This window comes from Bipolaris oryzae (genome assembly GCF_000523455.1).
Source record: "Bipolaris oryzae ATCC 44560 unplaced genomic scaffold scaffold_1, whole genome shotgun sequence".
NCBI lineage: Eukaryota > Fungi > Ascomycota > Dothideomycetes > Pleosporales > Pleosporaceae > Bipolaris > Bipolaris oryzae.
The window spans coordinates 88,624-104,232 of NW_006911277.1; the positions used below are offsets into that span (position 1 = coordinate 88,624).

At 51.3% G+C, this 15,609-nt stretch overlaps 3 protein-coding genes across 3 annotated transcripts; 1 reads left to right on the forward strand and 2 right to left on the reverse strand.

The window, feature by feature from the left end:
- Positions 1-100: 100 nt before the first annotated feature.
- COCMIDRAFT_80163 (uncharacterized protein) lies at positions 101-9,139 on the forward strand (the record flags this gene model as incomplete). Its single annotated transcript, XM_007684212.1, has 2 exons — positions 101-4,531; positions 4,790-9,139. The coding sequence occupies 2 exons, from the start codon at positions 101-103 to the stop codon at positions 9,137-9,139; spliced, it is 8,781 nt and encodes a 2,926-aa protein (XP_007682402.1).
- A 607-nt stretch (positions 9,140-9,746) lies between these two features.
- On the reverse strand, positions 9,747-13,951 carry COCMIDRAFT_31603 (uncharacterized protein; the record flags this gene model as incomplete). The annotated part of the gene is made up of 9 exons (XM_007684153.1): positions 9,747-10,716; positions 10,764-10,900; positions 10,948-11,171; positions 11,221-11,725; positions 11,776-12,039; positions 12,431-12,586; positions 12,636-13,096; positions 13,143-13,453; positions 13,512-13,951. The coding sequence occupies 9 exons, from the start codon at positions 13,949-13,951 to the stop codon at positions 9,747-9,749; spliced, it is 3,468 nt and encodes a 1,155-aa protein (XP_007682343.1).
- A 1,087-nt stretch (positions 13,952-15,038) lies between these two features.
- COCMIDRAFT_80309 (uncharacterized protein) lies at positions 15,039-15,609 on the reverse strand (the record flags this gene model as incomplete). The annotated part of the gene is made up of 2 exons (XM_007684213.1): positions 15,039-15,494; positions 15,550-15,609. The coding sequence occupies 2 exons, from the start codon at positions 15,607-15,609 to the stop codon at positions 15,039-15,041; spliced, it is 516 nt and encodes a 171-aa protein (XP_007682403.1).

Consider the following 15,609-nt stretch of genomic DNA (forward strand, 5'->3'; position numbering starts at 1 on the left):
CCGCACGAGGCTCCTGATCCCTCAGCACATGGCGTGCACTCGCGACCAAATATCCCAATAACACTCGAGCCGGTCAATGGCCCCCGGCTGAAGAACCACAATGGCCCTACCCACTCTTCAGTTCCTTGCGGGGCTCCTGCTTCTGATATACCTTCTCTCCTTTGTTCTTTTCGCCTTTATACGCATCGCCACGGGCGTCTCTATCCAACGGCTAGGCCTCAGAGGCTTGCGACGCATCGCTTTTACCCCCAAGGATGGTCTGCGCATCGAGATTCGTGGCTTCGGCTTTAGCCTCCACCGGCCCACCTTTGCCCAGCCAACCATTGCCAGCATCGTCCTGGACGAGTTCAAAGTGACTGTTGACCTGAAAGCGCTTGGTGAGAGGCCACGGAAGAGGGCGGGTTGGACACAGTGGACCAACGGGACTACGAACACGGGCAAGACCAGCCACCCCCCCTCCGACGAAGCCACCCCTGGCCATACGACCGATGACGAGATACCAAGAAGCCAGACGTGGAAGCGGTTGATGGATGCCAAAGAGAAGATCAAGCGCCTGCATCGCAATATTCATTGGCTGTGCCAGGTTGATTTGGTAGCCAATGCATCCTCTCTTGTCATTGTCGACGTGGGATCGGTACACGTTGGGGGCTTGCACTTGGCTGTCGACACTCGGCGCAAGACTGTCGACCGCAATAGGCTCTTCAACCACCACAAAGCCAAGCCCGATCAAGAACAAAGACCCGCCGAGTGGCTATTGACTGCTCGCAGTATACTCTTTACGCCCGAGGGTAGAGAATCAACAGAGTTGCTTGATAGCTTCACGCTGAACATCCATGGCTTCCTTAAGAAGGAGCTTGAAGGACTGCGTGATGCCTCCATTGCTCTCAAACTCGGCCGTCTCAACATCCCGTGCGACGATATTAAGCTGTGCGTGGATAGAGCCCAAAAGTGCCGCGCCACTACCGCCCAGAAGCCGTCCCGCGTCAGTCCAACAGACACTCCCCTCACGCATGTTGCCGAAGAAAATGATCACCCTGGCAACCGCGAAGAACCGCTGGCTCGTACCGTTTCAGACTCTCGTGAGTTCGCCAGATCCATTCTTCGCGGCATACACGAGTTTCAGTTCGCTGTTGGCTTCCTCGGCCTTACCAAGCAGATTGAGACTGGCCAAAAATCTGAGCCTCCTGTTTATCTTAACCTCTCCATGAAAGAAGTCGGCATGGACCTGCTTCGTTTAGACCCTCGCAGCCCTGCACATCGCATGTACTTCTCCCCCAATGACATTGCACATCAGGCTCTTGTTGCTGCCATATCCATATCTGTCGGCATCGACAATGCTGACGGTCAGTGCGATCGTCTTCTCTACATTCCCATGGCGACGACTACGCTGAACACAACTCTACCTTCTAAAACTATCCATTTCTCCAATGACAAGGACAGCGCAGAGCGCAATACCAATATTCTATTTGCTAATCTAGTCGTCACGTCCCCATCGCTGGACCTTGACCCTAAACATCTCCCGCTCCTTGTGGCTATTTTCCAAAACCACGAGTCACGTCGAAAGCCGCAAAAAGTGAGGAGTCGCAAACCCTTCTTGTTCCGTCGTCTTCTGCCAAAAGCGAACATCAAAATTTCGATTCATGAGCCCGTCATTCGAGTCACTCTTCCACCAATGGACGTCAGTAAGCGTGACACTGACGAATTCGACCTTCTCATCTCAGCGTCATCTTCCATATCTCTGGACATGGAGTCATCCCATGCTGCAGGCGGTGACTTGCACTATGCGCTCAGCTCGACTTTTCGCATGAATGCGCAGCAGTTGTATTATCAAACAGCCGATGTCGAGAAACATGACCTGCTGTTGACCGACTATCTTGAAGTGAAGATACAAATGAGCGCTGCTCCGGACCCAGTGGTGGAAGTATGGGGCACTGCGCAAACATTCTCCCTCTATTTAGTCCGACCTGAAATCAGCGAGGGACTGCGCCAGATCGTCACACAAATGCAGAAAGACATGGGCCGTAGGCGTAACGGACTCAAGCAGAGAGAAATGAACGTGCTGCGAAGGTTACCTATGTGGATGGCCCATGTGCATCTTCAAGGATCGGACTTCAGTGTCGAAGTAGCCGGTATAGACCCCGCGGTATCAAAACACAGTCGAGGAATCGCTCTGCATTTGGAATTGTGGACAGCAGAGTACAAGCAAGATCGAGGAGATGATATGGATCTCAAGCCCATCAGACGGCGTGCTCCAAGTCGAACAATCAATCGAGATGATCATATACTTCGATCGCCTCCTGCTACCCCGAAATCACCCAAGAGGTCTTCAGGCAATCCAACTGACGGCAGACGTGTTGCTATACATTTCAACGGCCTGGAAGGAGTCGTCATCGAGGAAGATGACCAATCGGAACAGGAGCCGACATTGTCATTGCCCAAGATGGAGATTGCTTTCAACACCCTCTCTGATAAGCAAGGCCCAATTTTCCACGTTCATATGTATTGTCAGAGCCTGTTCCTGCAATATTCCTTGTACCGCCACTTCGCTTTGTGCATGGCGTTCCAAGTGCTACAGCAGTCCTTCGATCTGGGTGGGTCAAAGAAGGCGGCAGAGCCTACTACGCCTTTAGGATCACCGCGGCATCTGTCCGTACCCTCCCTTGGTGACGATCTTATCGATCCCATGAATAAAATCAACCGCGAGATCGTAACGGTTGACATCAAAACTCACTTCCTTCAAATAAAAGCGGATATGCCTGCCGATCCACCTTTGATGCTTCAAGTTTATGCATTAGAAGCAGGCAAGCATCGCTGGTCGAGTCCATTCCTCAGGTCGCGCCTGATACGGCTCTTCGCTGAGAATCCAGCTATCAAGAAGGTTTGGAGTCGAATTGTTAGCGTCAAGTCATTACGTATGGACTATCGACAGTCGAAGCTGAGATACGGTCATACAGTCACGGATGAGAAATTGTTTGACATTGCGACGGACGCAATCAGGATGGGCGTGCCTCATCAGCTGGTCATGCACCAAGTCTTTGACAATATTGCTAATGTCATGAAGACTGGCAAGCAACTGCATCACCGCTTCCGGACTGGTACCAACGAATATGTTCTGGAGAAAGAAGCCGAAGGGCCCAAGGTGGTGCCAAAGATCTCACTGCGCAGCCGTGCGGTACTCTTCGAGCTAGAGGACAATGCTTTTGAATGGAAACTCGGCACCATATACCGCATTGGGCTGATGGAACAGAAACAGAGACTCGCTCGTGAGCATGCTTTTGACTTGAAAGTACGAAAGCTGCAGGAGGAGCAACGCGGCAACTCGCGTTACCGTGCAAAGTCATCCCACGACCCTTCAAGAGGCAAATTAAAGAAGAAAGAAAAGGACCTAAGGTTCCATCGACGCACCAAGAGTGCAGAATCCAATGGTAGCAGTTCGCCAGAGCGCGGTCGTTCAGACCATCCCATGCGATATAACAAAGACGGTTTTAGTGGATTGAGTGGCTCACACCGGACCTCCATCCAAGATGCTCGCATAAAGCTCAATCGTTTGAATGCCCAGACTTGGAAGAAGCGCATCGACTCTGCAATGTCGGGTGAGCACCGAGCAATCGATGACCTTCGCTCCGCATTTTGGGGCTTGGATGAGTTGCCCGACGACATTGAACAGAAGGAGATCATCTTAGCTGTTCCTCAACGCCCCGCTCTCATGTCACTAGCTGTGAGCGACTTGGAAGTTATCATTGATAAGCCCTCTTTCCCCATCTCAGAGTACCCTCGCTTTTTGAACCGGGTTGGTAAAGGCATGCCATTTGATACGCAGTATGCTTTGTTGATACCAATGCATGTCCAACTCCAAATGGGGGAAGCCAAAATACAACTCCGAGACTACCCACTGCCTTTGATACACTTCCCACCCATCGGCAACATACAGTCATCACGCCTCCCGAGTGTGTCGATGAGAACAGATTTTGTGATTGCTGAGGAGTTCCGGGATATCGAATCTTCACGTGTCAGTCGAGTTGTCGTTGTACCGCCAGAGCGGAACTCAACAGGAGAGCTTACAGGTGGCTATGCAGTCGATGTTCGCCGCACTGTGGCGCCTGTGAAGACCTACTCCGACATGGCGATTGACATCAATTCTGCGTATCCAACCAGGATCACTTGGGGAACATCGTATCAGCCTGCAATTCAGGACATGATGCAAATCATCGAAAACTTCACGAAACCTCCTGTGGATCCTTCGGAGCGTGTTGGATTCTGGGACAAGATCAGACTGACATTTCATTCTCGAATCAATGTCTCGTGGAAAGGCGATGGAGATGTCCACCTTATTCTCAAAGGTTCGCGGGATCCGTATATGGTCACTGGCCACGGCGCAGGTTTTGTCATGTGTTGGCAGAACGACGTTCAGCTCAGTCTGGCTGAAGACGAAGACCCAAGAAACTTCATGGTTGTCAAGAGCGGAGGTTACGTACTTGCCATTCCAGATCTGACCCATTATGCTTGCCAGGAGACCGAGGCCGAAACTAATGTCCGTCCGGACACAGCCTCCAGCGCCTCCAGTCAAAAGCAGCGAGCCGTCTTCAAGAAAACAATCATGAAACTGAATGGTAACGTGCGATGGGTTGCAGGATTGGTCTTCGAGCGCAACTTGGATGACGGCGAACGTTCCTTTAAGTTCATACCTCATTACGAGGTCACGCTGAAGAATCCCGAGTACGCGAAGTCGTCTGATGGAAAGGTAAATATTGCATCGCTGCCTTTGATAGCAAATGCTAACGAGAACTAGGAATACGACGCTTTCCGAGGCTTCCGTAGTCACCACATCCACATGTCCATTGCTATCGCTGCTCCCTTTGATCGAGAGTGGTCCGTTGCTAATTTGGAGCCATCGAGGACCTACAACAGTGTCCATCTCTCTCCTCGTTTCTTCACACATTTCTACAGCTGGTGGTCCATGTTCTCTGGGGCTATGTCATTGCCCGTACGTCAAGGCAAACTTTGGCCCGGAGTAGAAAAGTCGAGCAAGAAGTTCGGGCGACACCTTGCGACCATCAAGTACAACCTCTTATTGTCGCCACTGTACATGAGCCACATATACAAGCACAAGGATATGGAGGACTACGGCGCAGGTGGTGTTTCTGCCACTGGACTCAAAGCTCGTCTGGACAGTTTCATGTTTGACTTGCATCAGCGACGAGAAGAGTTCCGAACCTTAGTTCAAGCGCCGGAGGGTCAACAGGATAGCCGACAAAACCAAACCACTGGTATGCGAATAAACCAGGTCCAGCTCGACTTTATTCGAACAGATATCCGTGCCGTGTCTGCAAGTATTGCTGGAACTGGATCGGACGATTTGGACAATCTGGCCCCAGATGACTTTAGTAGTCACAATCAAGAATACCTTACGGCTGACCTTTCAAAGTTCAACATCCCTGACAACGATCTTGGATGGGTAGACATGGACGACTTTATCGAACTGGGCTGGATCTTGCCTTCGCGTAGACACCCAGAAACACAAATCCTACCACTCGCATTTGCACCACGCTTCACGTACTTCCGCCAGACCGATCACAACAACAACATTTCAGGTGACGAGAATAGGAAAAGTGCCTTCGGAAATGAACCTACACATCATTGCGTCATCTCAGCACGCAACGATCCCCGGCGAGTGCAGTGCCACTTGATTGAACAACGTATTGAGCGTGTGAAAGAGCAAATTGCTCACAATCAACGTACTGTCGATGATCAAGAGCTCAAACTTATACGTGTAACATCAGATGAGCAGGAAGAGACAAAGCAACGCCTTGTGACGCTAAAGAACCATACACAGTTCCTTCAGCGGAAACTTGAGTTCTTATCTACGATGCATGTGAGTCTGTTGGAGCGGTTAGGGGGAGCATCTTCGGATATTGCTGCCCGGGATCCAGAGGCAGACGGAGAAGACGAATACTTTGAGGCAGATGAGGATCCAGATGCCGCGGACAGGAACAACAAAGATTCAAACGTTCCTCCGAATCCGATCACCGACTCAACAAACGAGTTCAACAACCGGTTCATTATCCACAATATCCATTTGAAATGGAGCAACTCACTGCGAAACATCATCCTCCGTTACATCCATCAAGTCAGCCAGCGTCGCGGTTTTGTCTATTACATGTCTCGGAGGGCTGTAAAGTTCATCCTGGACGTTGTCGAGGAGCAAGAGAGAAACCGAGGACCATCAAATCGTTCGACACAAGAGACTCCTGTGACCGTTGAAACCGAAGCTGGCATGAATATTGATGAAGCCATCGAACAGCTGCTGGATGACGGCAAGAAGTTTGTCAATGCTGATGAGGAAGACACCAAACACGAATCTTCTTCTGGAGCTGGAGCAGTGCCAGAAACCGTACATGCCAACGCGTCCAAAACGGATGAAGATGTTGCAGACGACTACGTATCCCAAAACTCGTATCTTGTGCGTCTCATCGCACCTCAGATACAGCTGCAAAGCGAGAAGGACACAAAATCTGCTGTCCTCGTTACGGCCAAGGGCATTCAACTCAAGGTGCTTTCGATCATGGACAAGGATCGAGTAATGGATGAGGTCTCCGGCCTTGTTCAGCGAAGATTCATTACTGCCATGGACAGCCTGCAGATCTTTGTGACAAACTCCAAGACATTCAGCAGTACTGAGGACATTCACATGTACTCTGGAAGCAGCTATGGGTCGCCTGCTGGCTCAGCATGGCCTCCATGGGTACCATTTGAAGTCATGTTTGAGTTCCACACCAATCCATTCGGTTTCCAGCGAGTCGTCCAGCGTACCTCGGCCAGTATGCGATATGACAAATACAATGCGCTGCGCCTGAAGTACAATGATGACGTTTCGGCAGCTGACTCCGCATCATCCACCAACCACGTGGAAAGCAGAATCGACCACCTCTGGGTAGACTTTCCACATGTTCGAGCGATGTGCGATTCGAGGCAATACTATGCAATGTATGTTATTGTACTTGACCTCTTGCTGTATCGTGAGCCACTAGAAAAGACGCGCAATGAACGCCTTGAGAAGATCATGCTGGCATCTGATTTCACCGATCTCGCTGGTGCGCCGAAACTGGTTATGGGTCTCCAGGAGCGTATTCAACAACTTGAGGAGATTAAGACTGTCTTCCAGATCCACGAAAAGTACTTGGACAAGCAAGGATGGGAAGATCGCATTGAAGTCGAGAAGGACCTGGCTGTATACGAGGATGAGCTGTTCTTCGTCATGAAAGCCATTACCACTGCACAGCGCAAGCAAGACGATCGTTCACAGACTAGGGAGTCAACGGGTCTCTTGAGAATTTGTGTCGCGGCTTCTGACATCGTATGGCATCTTCTCCGCGAGGGCGCTGAGTCTCTGGCAGAGTTCCAACTCAAGAATGTGGTGTTTGATCGAACTGACAACAACGACGGGTCAAACGCGAACTCGATGGAGATTGAGCAGGTCCGTGGTCTCAACCTGCTACCAAACGCACTATACCCCGAGATGATCTCGCCCTTTTTGGAGAAAGACCAAACGCTGCCGGAAAACGCGAAATGTCTCAAGGTATACCTTGTAGCCTTGGAATCGATTGCCGGAATACCTGTTGTCGAGCATTTCGAGGTTGAGCTTTATCCCCTCAAAGTCCAGTTGGAGTACCAAATAGGCAAGAAGCTACTTCAATACGTCTTCCCAACGTCTGGAGACAGCGATACGACTACACCTTCTCCTCTCTTGCTCAAACACACCCTGCCGATTCAGGATCAAGGGGATGACGACGACGTCCTTCTCTCAAGTGTACCTCATAACATGGGAGCATCGCTATCAACCGACGAAGGCGCCGTGGAGTCTCTCAAACGACGACTTACTCCCACGTTGCAACTGCCTGACCCCTCTCAGAAGAGTGATTACAAGAAGAGAAGCCCACCGAAGAGACCTAGCAACCACTACTTCCGTTTCTTCCGCGACAATCCACCTCGTAGTGGAACCGAGTTCCGCCGGAACCTGCATCCAAACTCGGCGTTGAACATTCCCACGCCAGGCAGTAACTCTTCTTTGCCCTCCACCAGACCAAGCTCTGTCCGATCTGGCACCACCAACTCAAGCATAACATTGAACGAATCCGAGCGCAGTGGCAAACGTTTTGCACTCTACCGTACCGGCACCGGTATGAGTATGGGTATGGGTATGGGTGAGAGGAAAGCGAACAAGAAGGAAGTCAGAAATGACGATCTGACAGAGATGATGAGTCGTGCAAGTGAATTCATGACCTTTGCCTACATAAAGGTGCCATCCATGGTACTCTGTCTCTCGTACAAGGGCAAGAGTTCACGCAACTTGGAAGACGTCCACGATCTCGTTTTCCGCATGCCCACAATAGAGTATCGCAACAAGACATGGTCGAACCTAGACCTCGTCACGCAACTCAAGAAAGACGTGTTACGTGCGCTGCTTTCGCACGCAGGTACTATTGTCGGCAACAAGATATCGCACCACCGGCCCTCCGCAAAAGCGCAATCGCGCCTCCGCCAAATCGCAAACAGCAGCACGCTCTTGACCTCCTCGCCCGACCAATCCGTCACCGATTCAAATTCGGCTCTTGACCAATCCCCCGGCGGCGCCTCCGATATCTCAGACGACCGCATCGTCGGTCGCCGCTCCTTCGCCTCAGGCCGCGCAGCCAGCACCATCAGCGCCGTCTCTGAAGAAGCCTCTTCCTACTTCTCTGCCTCCAAACCTCTTTCAACATCCCAAGCCCGCTCCACCCACGGCTCCATCATGGGCGGTCTTTCAACCCACCACTCGCCCGCCGTCGACGTCGAAGACGGGCGCGCATTCGCCGACGAACTGTCTCGCGTAGATAATACGGAGCCGATGCATGCGAATTTGATTCATAGCCTTAGTCGCCATATTGCGGGGGTTAGCTCGCCGTTTGCAGGACATATGCGGGCGAGGGCGAATTCTGGGGCGGCGAGTACGAAGGCGGCGAGTGTGGCGACGGGGTTTAGTGGCGGCAAGGATAGGGAGGAGGATGCTGGAGGGGAAGAGGAGGGTGTGGTTGGGGGTGATGGGCCAAGGACTAAGAAGGCAAAGGCTTTGGGGAAGAAGTTGCTTGGTAGGGGTGGATAGCGCTTGGGAGAGTGTGAGGGTTCCCTTTCTCTTTTCTCTTTTCTTCTTTTAATCTCTTTCTTTGGAAGTAAGTGTTTCGGACTTTCCTTTTTTTTCTCGTTCATAGCGTTTACCCTTTTCTTCTGCCCCCCTCTCTTTTCCAACTCAAGCAAGGAAAGCGGGGTTTAGGGTGGAGTGCAAGGTGTGCAAGGTACATAGATTCGGTCGGATGCGGGATACCATTCCTTTCCTTTCTTTTCTTTTTCAATCTCTTTTTTTTGTAAATCATTTAACTAGCAAGTCCCTCGTTGTAGGTAGTAAAACTTGGGGGGGAGGGGAAGGGGAAAATTCATATCATGTCATCACGGTTCTGCTGTGTTATACATTGAGAATAGTCTTTTTTTTTGAGTGGAAAGAAGAAAACGAAGATAAGTAGGAGGAGTGTCGTAGGCTTTATTAATTTCATTGGTTCTTTGGGGGGGAGGGGGAAAGGGTATATAGATGGATTAGAAAAAGCTTTAAAAAAATGACAATCTGACATTATAACTTGTTCGTTTCAGTGATTTGATTGCGATTGACTGACTACTCAATGACTTAACAACTAATTACATTTCTCTCTACATCACCCTCACGTCTTAATGGCCTCACGCTGATTCTCCTTCTCCTTCTCCTTCTCCTTGTGCAACTCCGGATTAAGCGGGTGTTTGGGATCATATCCAACTCTCTTCACGATACCCAGCCCTTTCGTCCTTCCTTCACGGAAGAGAATGCGGTCGCCAACAGTAAGATACTCTGGGCGCTGGACAAATCGGAAGGCAACTTGAGCGCGGTCACCAGTGCGAATGTACTGGCGATCAATGTCAATGATTGCGCAAGTTTGTGAGACGGGTCCCACGTGGAGCATAGCTTGGTACTTTGTTTTGATGGTGGTTGCGTGGGAGAGAATGAGGACTTCGGCAACAAACTCGCGGTAAACTTTGGGGTTGGGCAAAATGCCGGTTGTGGGGTCGGGTTTGTCGGGTTTATGGAGGACGACCATGCCTTTGCGGACGTCTTTTCGGCGGACGTTGCGGAGGGCGAGACTGGCTGATTGGCCGGCAGAACATCCGGGGACTTGTATCCGTTTGCGCTCAATGGAACGCACTTTTGTGGTTTGGAACTGGCCTAGACTGTCTGGGCCAATTAGGACGGTGTCACCCGTATGTATGACACCAGACTTGACAACTCCTGACACAACGGTACCGACAAAGGGGACGGAGAATGTGTCATTGACATGGAACTCGAGAGGTGCAGAGCTGTCGTAGTTGCCATGGTGCGGGAGCGCGTTAAGGAACATGCGAACCAGGTCAATGTTGTGGCCAGTGACGTTGGACACCTGGAAAATGGGACATATGCGGCTGGACACAAACTGGGTCGCCGTGTTTATGCACTCCTCCCTGTTCTTGACAAAGATTGGTATCTTGTGCGCACCAGGAGATTTGAGGATTTTCGTCAGCTGCGTGATGGTCTGCTCGAGAATCTGTGGCGGGCAGATATCAATTTTAGTGATGACAACCATGACTGGCACTTTCATAGCGAGTGCGATGCCGAGATGCTCCCTGTACCGGTTAGTGAATGGATATAGAAGGGCGCAAAGTAAACTTACTTGCTCATACCAACAAGTCCATTGTTCGCTGCTATCATCAGCAAACAGTAGTTGGGCTCGCTAGACAACAGGCCAAACACCGTGGTGCGCAGGTACCGCTCGTGTCCTGCAAGGTCAGAAAAGCTAATGACTTTGGCCTGTGAATGTCAGAGCTGATTTGTACATGGCAACTGATAGAACTCACCGATCGCCGACCAATTTCCTCCCATGTTAGCTTTCGACCGGGGACATTTGAGACGACTACCTCACTCTTACTATCGAAGCCCATAATCTCCATGCCCACAGAGCTCGTACGGCCACTTTCAATTTCATGTTTATGTCGAAAGAGATTGACGCGCGCCTTTCCACGGCCATCATCGAGATCGCCTTTAACTAAGACACCTAACATAGTGCTTTTGCCAGCATCAACTGGGCGCTGTCAGCATTTGCGCAATTGTATCTGATTCGACCAACTCACCATTTCCTACAACAGCTATCCTTGTCTCAATGACATCGTCGACACTCTCTGGTCGCTTGCGCAGTATCATCTTGCCACTGCAGCCTGTGTCTTTGGCATCGCGTGGGCCGACTTCAATGTCACCACCAACATTCCTTGTCATGAGCATTTTGTAGTCTGCCTTTATCTGCTCACAAACGTTGCCTATTCTCTGCACTGCAGCGTCCCAGACTTCTTTTGTAAAGCCCATGGAGTCGCCCGCATCCTCCAATCCCACGTCAAACAGAACCTCGCCATGACCTTCAGCAAGGCGATCCTTGATGTGCTCGGCGAGGGCGGCGACATTTTCCTCTGCAGGGTCGGAGAGAAGCGTCTTTAGCCGAATGTGTGGTTTGGTGTCGTCAGAAAGACCCAATTCGTCCAGGACACTCAGCTCGTCGTGGTCGTCGAGAGTGGCGGGGGAAAGGCCCGGGGGTCGTCGCAGCGCCTGTTGCTTCTCTACATAGTCTGCGAATTCGCTGAGGGCCTGTGACGACAAGTCAGATTCCGCGCATAAGTCGCAGGATGGCTACGCACCGATTCGCCCTTGCGCCGCTCTGCTGGGCTTTGTTTGGGCTCGTGCCGTGAAGCCATTGGGTGTGTGGGGATGGTGATGGTAGCGGATGGTGGAGTGATAGTAGTCGATGTCAGGTTGTGTTGTGTAGTATGCAGAAGGTTCGCCGTAACAACAAGACGGTTGGTAATCGCGATATGCGGGTCGAGAGTCGAAGTTCCATGAGTCGTTGTGCCGTGAGGATTGAAGGGTGGCGTGTGCTGGATGACGCTGGAAAGTGCATGATGCTAGGAATCCGGGGGCGGACGGGCACTTAAGCTGCTATCGATAGAGGCCATGACGCTGACACCCGCCCATTGACTCACCCTCCGCCCTCAACGCCACCCGTAAGGCTACCATGGCCGTGATCTTCATCGCAGTCATACACACTAGAGTTGCGCCCTCGATGAACTGCGGGTCCTGGTCGTGATCCAGACTCTGGCCACCGCCAAGAAGGGCGCAAACACGAAGACGACACGACACGACCTTCACCGCTAGCAGCGGAGGCACATAACTATCACGGCATCACAGACGGCATAGGAGAGAAAGAGTCATGTGACGTGCTGGTGCATCTAATCTTACATACTGCCTACATACAACCCCATTGACTCCTCACGAGGCCGCCGCCGTGGCCGTGACCCCCCGCTCGCCGCAATACTTGGCTACCTCTTTCTGCAATGTCTCGCGCTGGTTGTTGGCAACCTCCATAATATCACTGACACCATTGACTGCCTTGCAATACTCAAAGGTATCTGCCATCTGCATGAGAACCGCCGTGAGCTGGTTTGGCAGCCACTATCGCCAGTCAGCAAACATCCAAGGATAAACGGGGACAACAACTTACCGTTACAATCGGACTACCACCCGTGGCAGTGGGGTGCGATGTGTGCTTGAGAATATACTCGCGCGTAAAGCACCAGTGCCGCCAGCGGAAGTCGCGGACCTGGTCAAGAGCTTGAAGATAGAGTGCAGCTGAGATGGAGTCGCCCTTTGCAAACTCCCGTACTCCAGCTTCTTCGGCCGAGTCGCGTACTGCCTCAAGAAACTCGCGATGGTTGCCAGGGCGGTACTGGCGAAAGTCACGGAGAATATCCGTTAGAGGAGTCTCGGGCATTTGCACTTGCAGCAGATTGTCACACATGGGGATCATGCTGTCGTTGGCTCCAGACTCGCCGCGGAAGGACATTGGCTCTTCGCTCACACCTTCATAGATGACTCCGTTGGGGAACATGGACTGCGATGTAATGCCAAAGATGAATGTGCGGAAGTTTGTGTAGCCTTGAGGTTTGCTGCGGTTCCACATTGCTGCCATTGTCAGAAACCCATGGTCCAGTTAGAGCATGCCACTTACTGTTCATGACCCCGTTGACTTTGCTCAACCCACTGACCAGAGTCCGCAGGCCGTCGTTGAAGGCCTCTCGGTCACGCGCCATGCAGCTCTCAAGCATGTCCGCGGCCCCCTTAACAAGCGCTCCAGACTCTTTGACCATGGCAATATGGACGAGGACGAAGCCAGCCTCTGACGAGGTAGGGTCTAAGCCGTGCTCAAACGCACGAATCAGCCGTAGGTTATCATATTCGAGGCCTCGAGAAGGATCTTCGAGGCGATAGTTGAAGAGAGCATATGAGCCGGCGTATTCCATGAAGGGCTTGAAGCCAGCACTGTATGCACTTGTCAGCTGCAAGTATAAGACAAGTTAAACAAGCAATATATACTCACATCTCGGCTACCTTGACAATCGGTAGTGCAATGCATCTTGGCAGTGACTGGCGACCCAGGCCATATGATTCACCCTTGACGTGCCTCTCATGGCAAGGCTCGAACAGGTAGGCAGAGGCCAAGAAGGAGTAGTCTCGATACAATGCGTTCATGACAACAAGGTCGTCACGATACTTCTCTACTTCAGGAGAGAGATCAGGTAGCTCCTTGAGCAGGGTCTCGCCAAAGGTGAAGTTGGCAAGGAGACCTGGCTCTCCCGACAATGTCTTGATGGGCATGCGTTGCAAGAGCGACTCAAGAGGTGCAAACTCTTTTGGGAGCTCGACAACAGGCTCTTGACGAGGGAGGAAGCCTCGTGTTGTTGACACCATGAAGGCAGGGAGAGAGTGGTCCTCTGGACGGGTGTCCTTGAGGACAGGAAAGTCAAAAGTGGGAGACATGATGACCAAGGCAAAAGATAGTGAAGGCAAAAGGATGTTTGAGATGGACAGGCGTCAGCCACAAAATATTTGGACCGAGAACCGATGGTTGTTGTTGGTGCTGAAGAGAAACATGTCAAAAGGCGGGCTCAACGCACGCTTATATCTCGTGGCCGGAATCAAAACCGGCCACGGAAACGTACCGGCCTCACCAAGATAAGAAGTACGTAATGGCTGGATCACTTGTCTGCATTTGCAGAGTTTGACCCGGACACTGACTCTGCTGCCCGCCTCAGTTTCCTCATGTTCCCCAGAGCACCCGACACCAATTTTTCATAGCCAGCTCGTCGTCGCCAAGACATGGGGATGTTGGAAGGGAGAGTTGGGGCGGCAACGAAGTTTTACGTACATCTCCTGCACATGGGAGGAATAGAATGGCTCATATATGTTCTATTTGAAGGAAGAAATCAATATCAAGTAGAGGGGCGCGAATGATGGCGCAGTATTGATCGCATTCACTGTCCTCACCATGCAGCCCCAAGAGTAACTGATGAATCGAAGAGCATCATACATCCAACTCAGTAACTATTCCCATACACGTTGAAATATCCTCTTCTACATACCATACACACCTTTTTATGATTTTATCACCACCCTCTCATCCCCATCACCAACAATACACCCTCCCTGCCCTCTCTCCATCTCCCACCCTTCGGCCCGACTCTTACCAACCAAATCCACAGCGCACCCACCTCTGTGATCTCCAAAAAAACATTCACAGACCCCATACCTCCCTTCGCATCAACGCTCTTCGCAAATCACATTCCTATCAACTTTACAACTCGAAAACTACCTCTTTAGTTGAAAGTTCCTCAACCCTGCCATACAGTACCAGCATAAGTAGAAGGACGGCACGTGAGCGGCTCCTGTCGGCAGCGCAGCCAACCAGCGTCACGCCGAGGAGACCCCGCAAATGCGCGCTCTACTTCCGGCCTCTGGGGGGATGTAATTCCGGCCTTGTTATCTAGATTCACACACCGCCTGATTGGTCGATTTAGATCACTGAAGGTCCCGACTGATTAGTTTTAACCATTTATTACTATTTCTTCTACCTTGTTTTCTTCTCTTTACTCATTATACTCGGGCCGCCCTTCTCCGTCCTACTATGAAGCGCACCCTTCCCTCTTGACGCCGGCCCCTCCAACACCAAAATCACCAACGACGCCACCGAAAAGAACTGTGCGAAAAATCCACAAAGCGAACTGTATGCCTTGTTGACGAGCGGATACACAATGATGGCTGTGACGCCGAGTGAAATGGCCAGACCCGAGAATACCCAGGCCATTTTGTACGCGCTGGTTTTGCGCGGCCATCTGAATAGCTGAACGGCTGATAGTGTTGCGCCGAGAATCGTCATGATGGTGTCGCGGATGACTATGTTGAAGTCGGCATCGGATGTAGAGCCGGTTTCTCCGTCTTGCACCGCCTTGGCGAAGCCGATCATAGCTGGGACCATGGCGATTGCTAGGACGATGAAGAGGATGGAGAAGGTTAGGACTTGGTCCTGATATGTGTTAGTGGATGACACCTCATTCTTTTGTAGTACGTAGGAAGCTTACCCCGGTCTCGGGAACTGGTGTTGTGATTTCTATCTCATTCGGCTTCTTGCAAGATTCCAT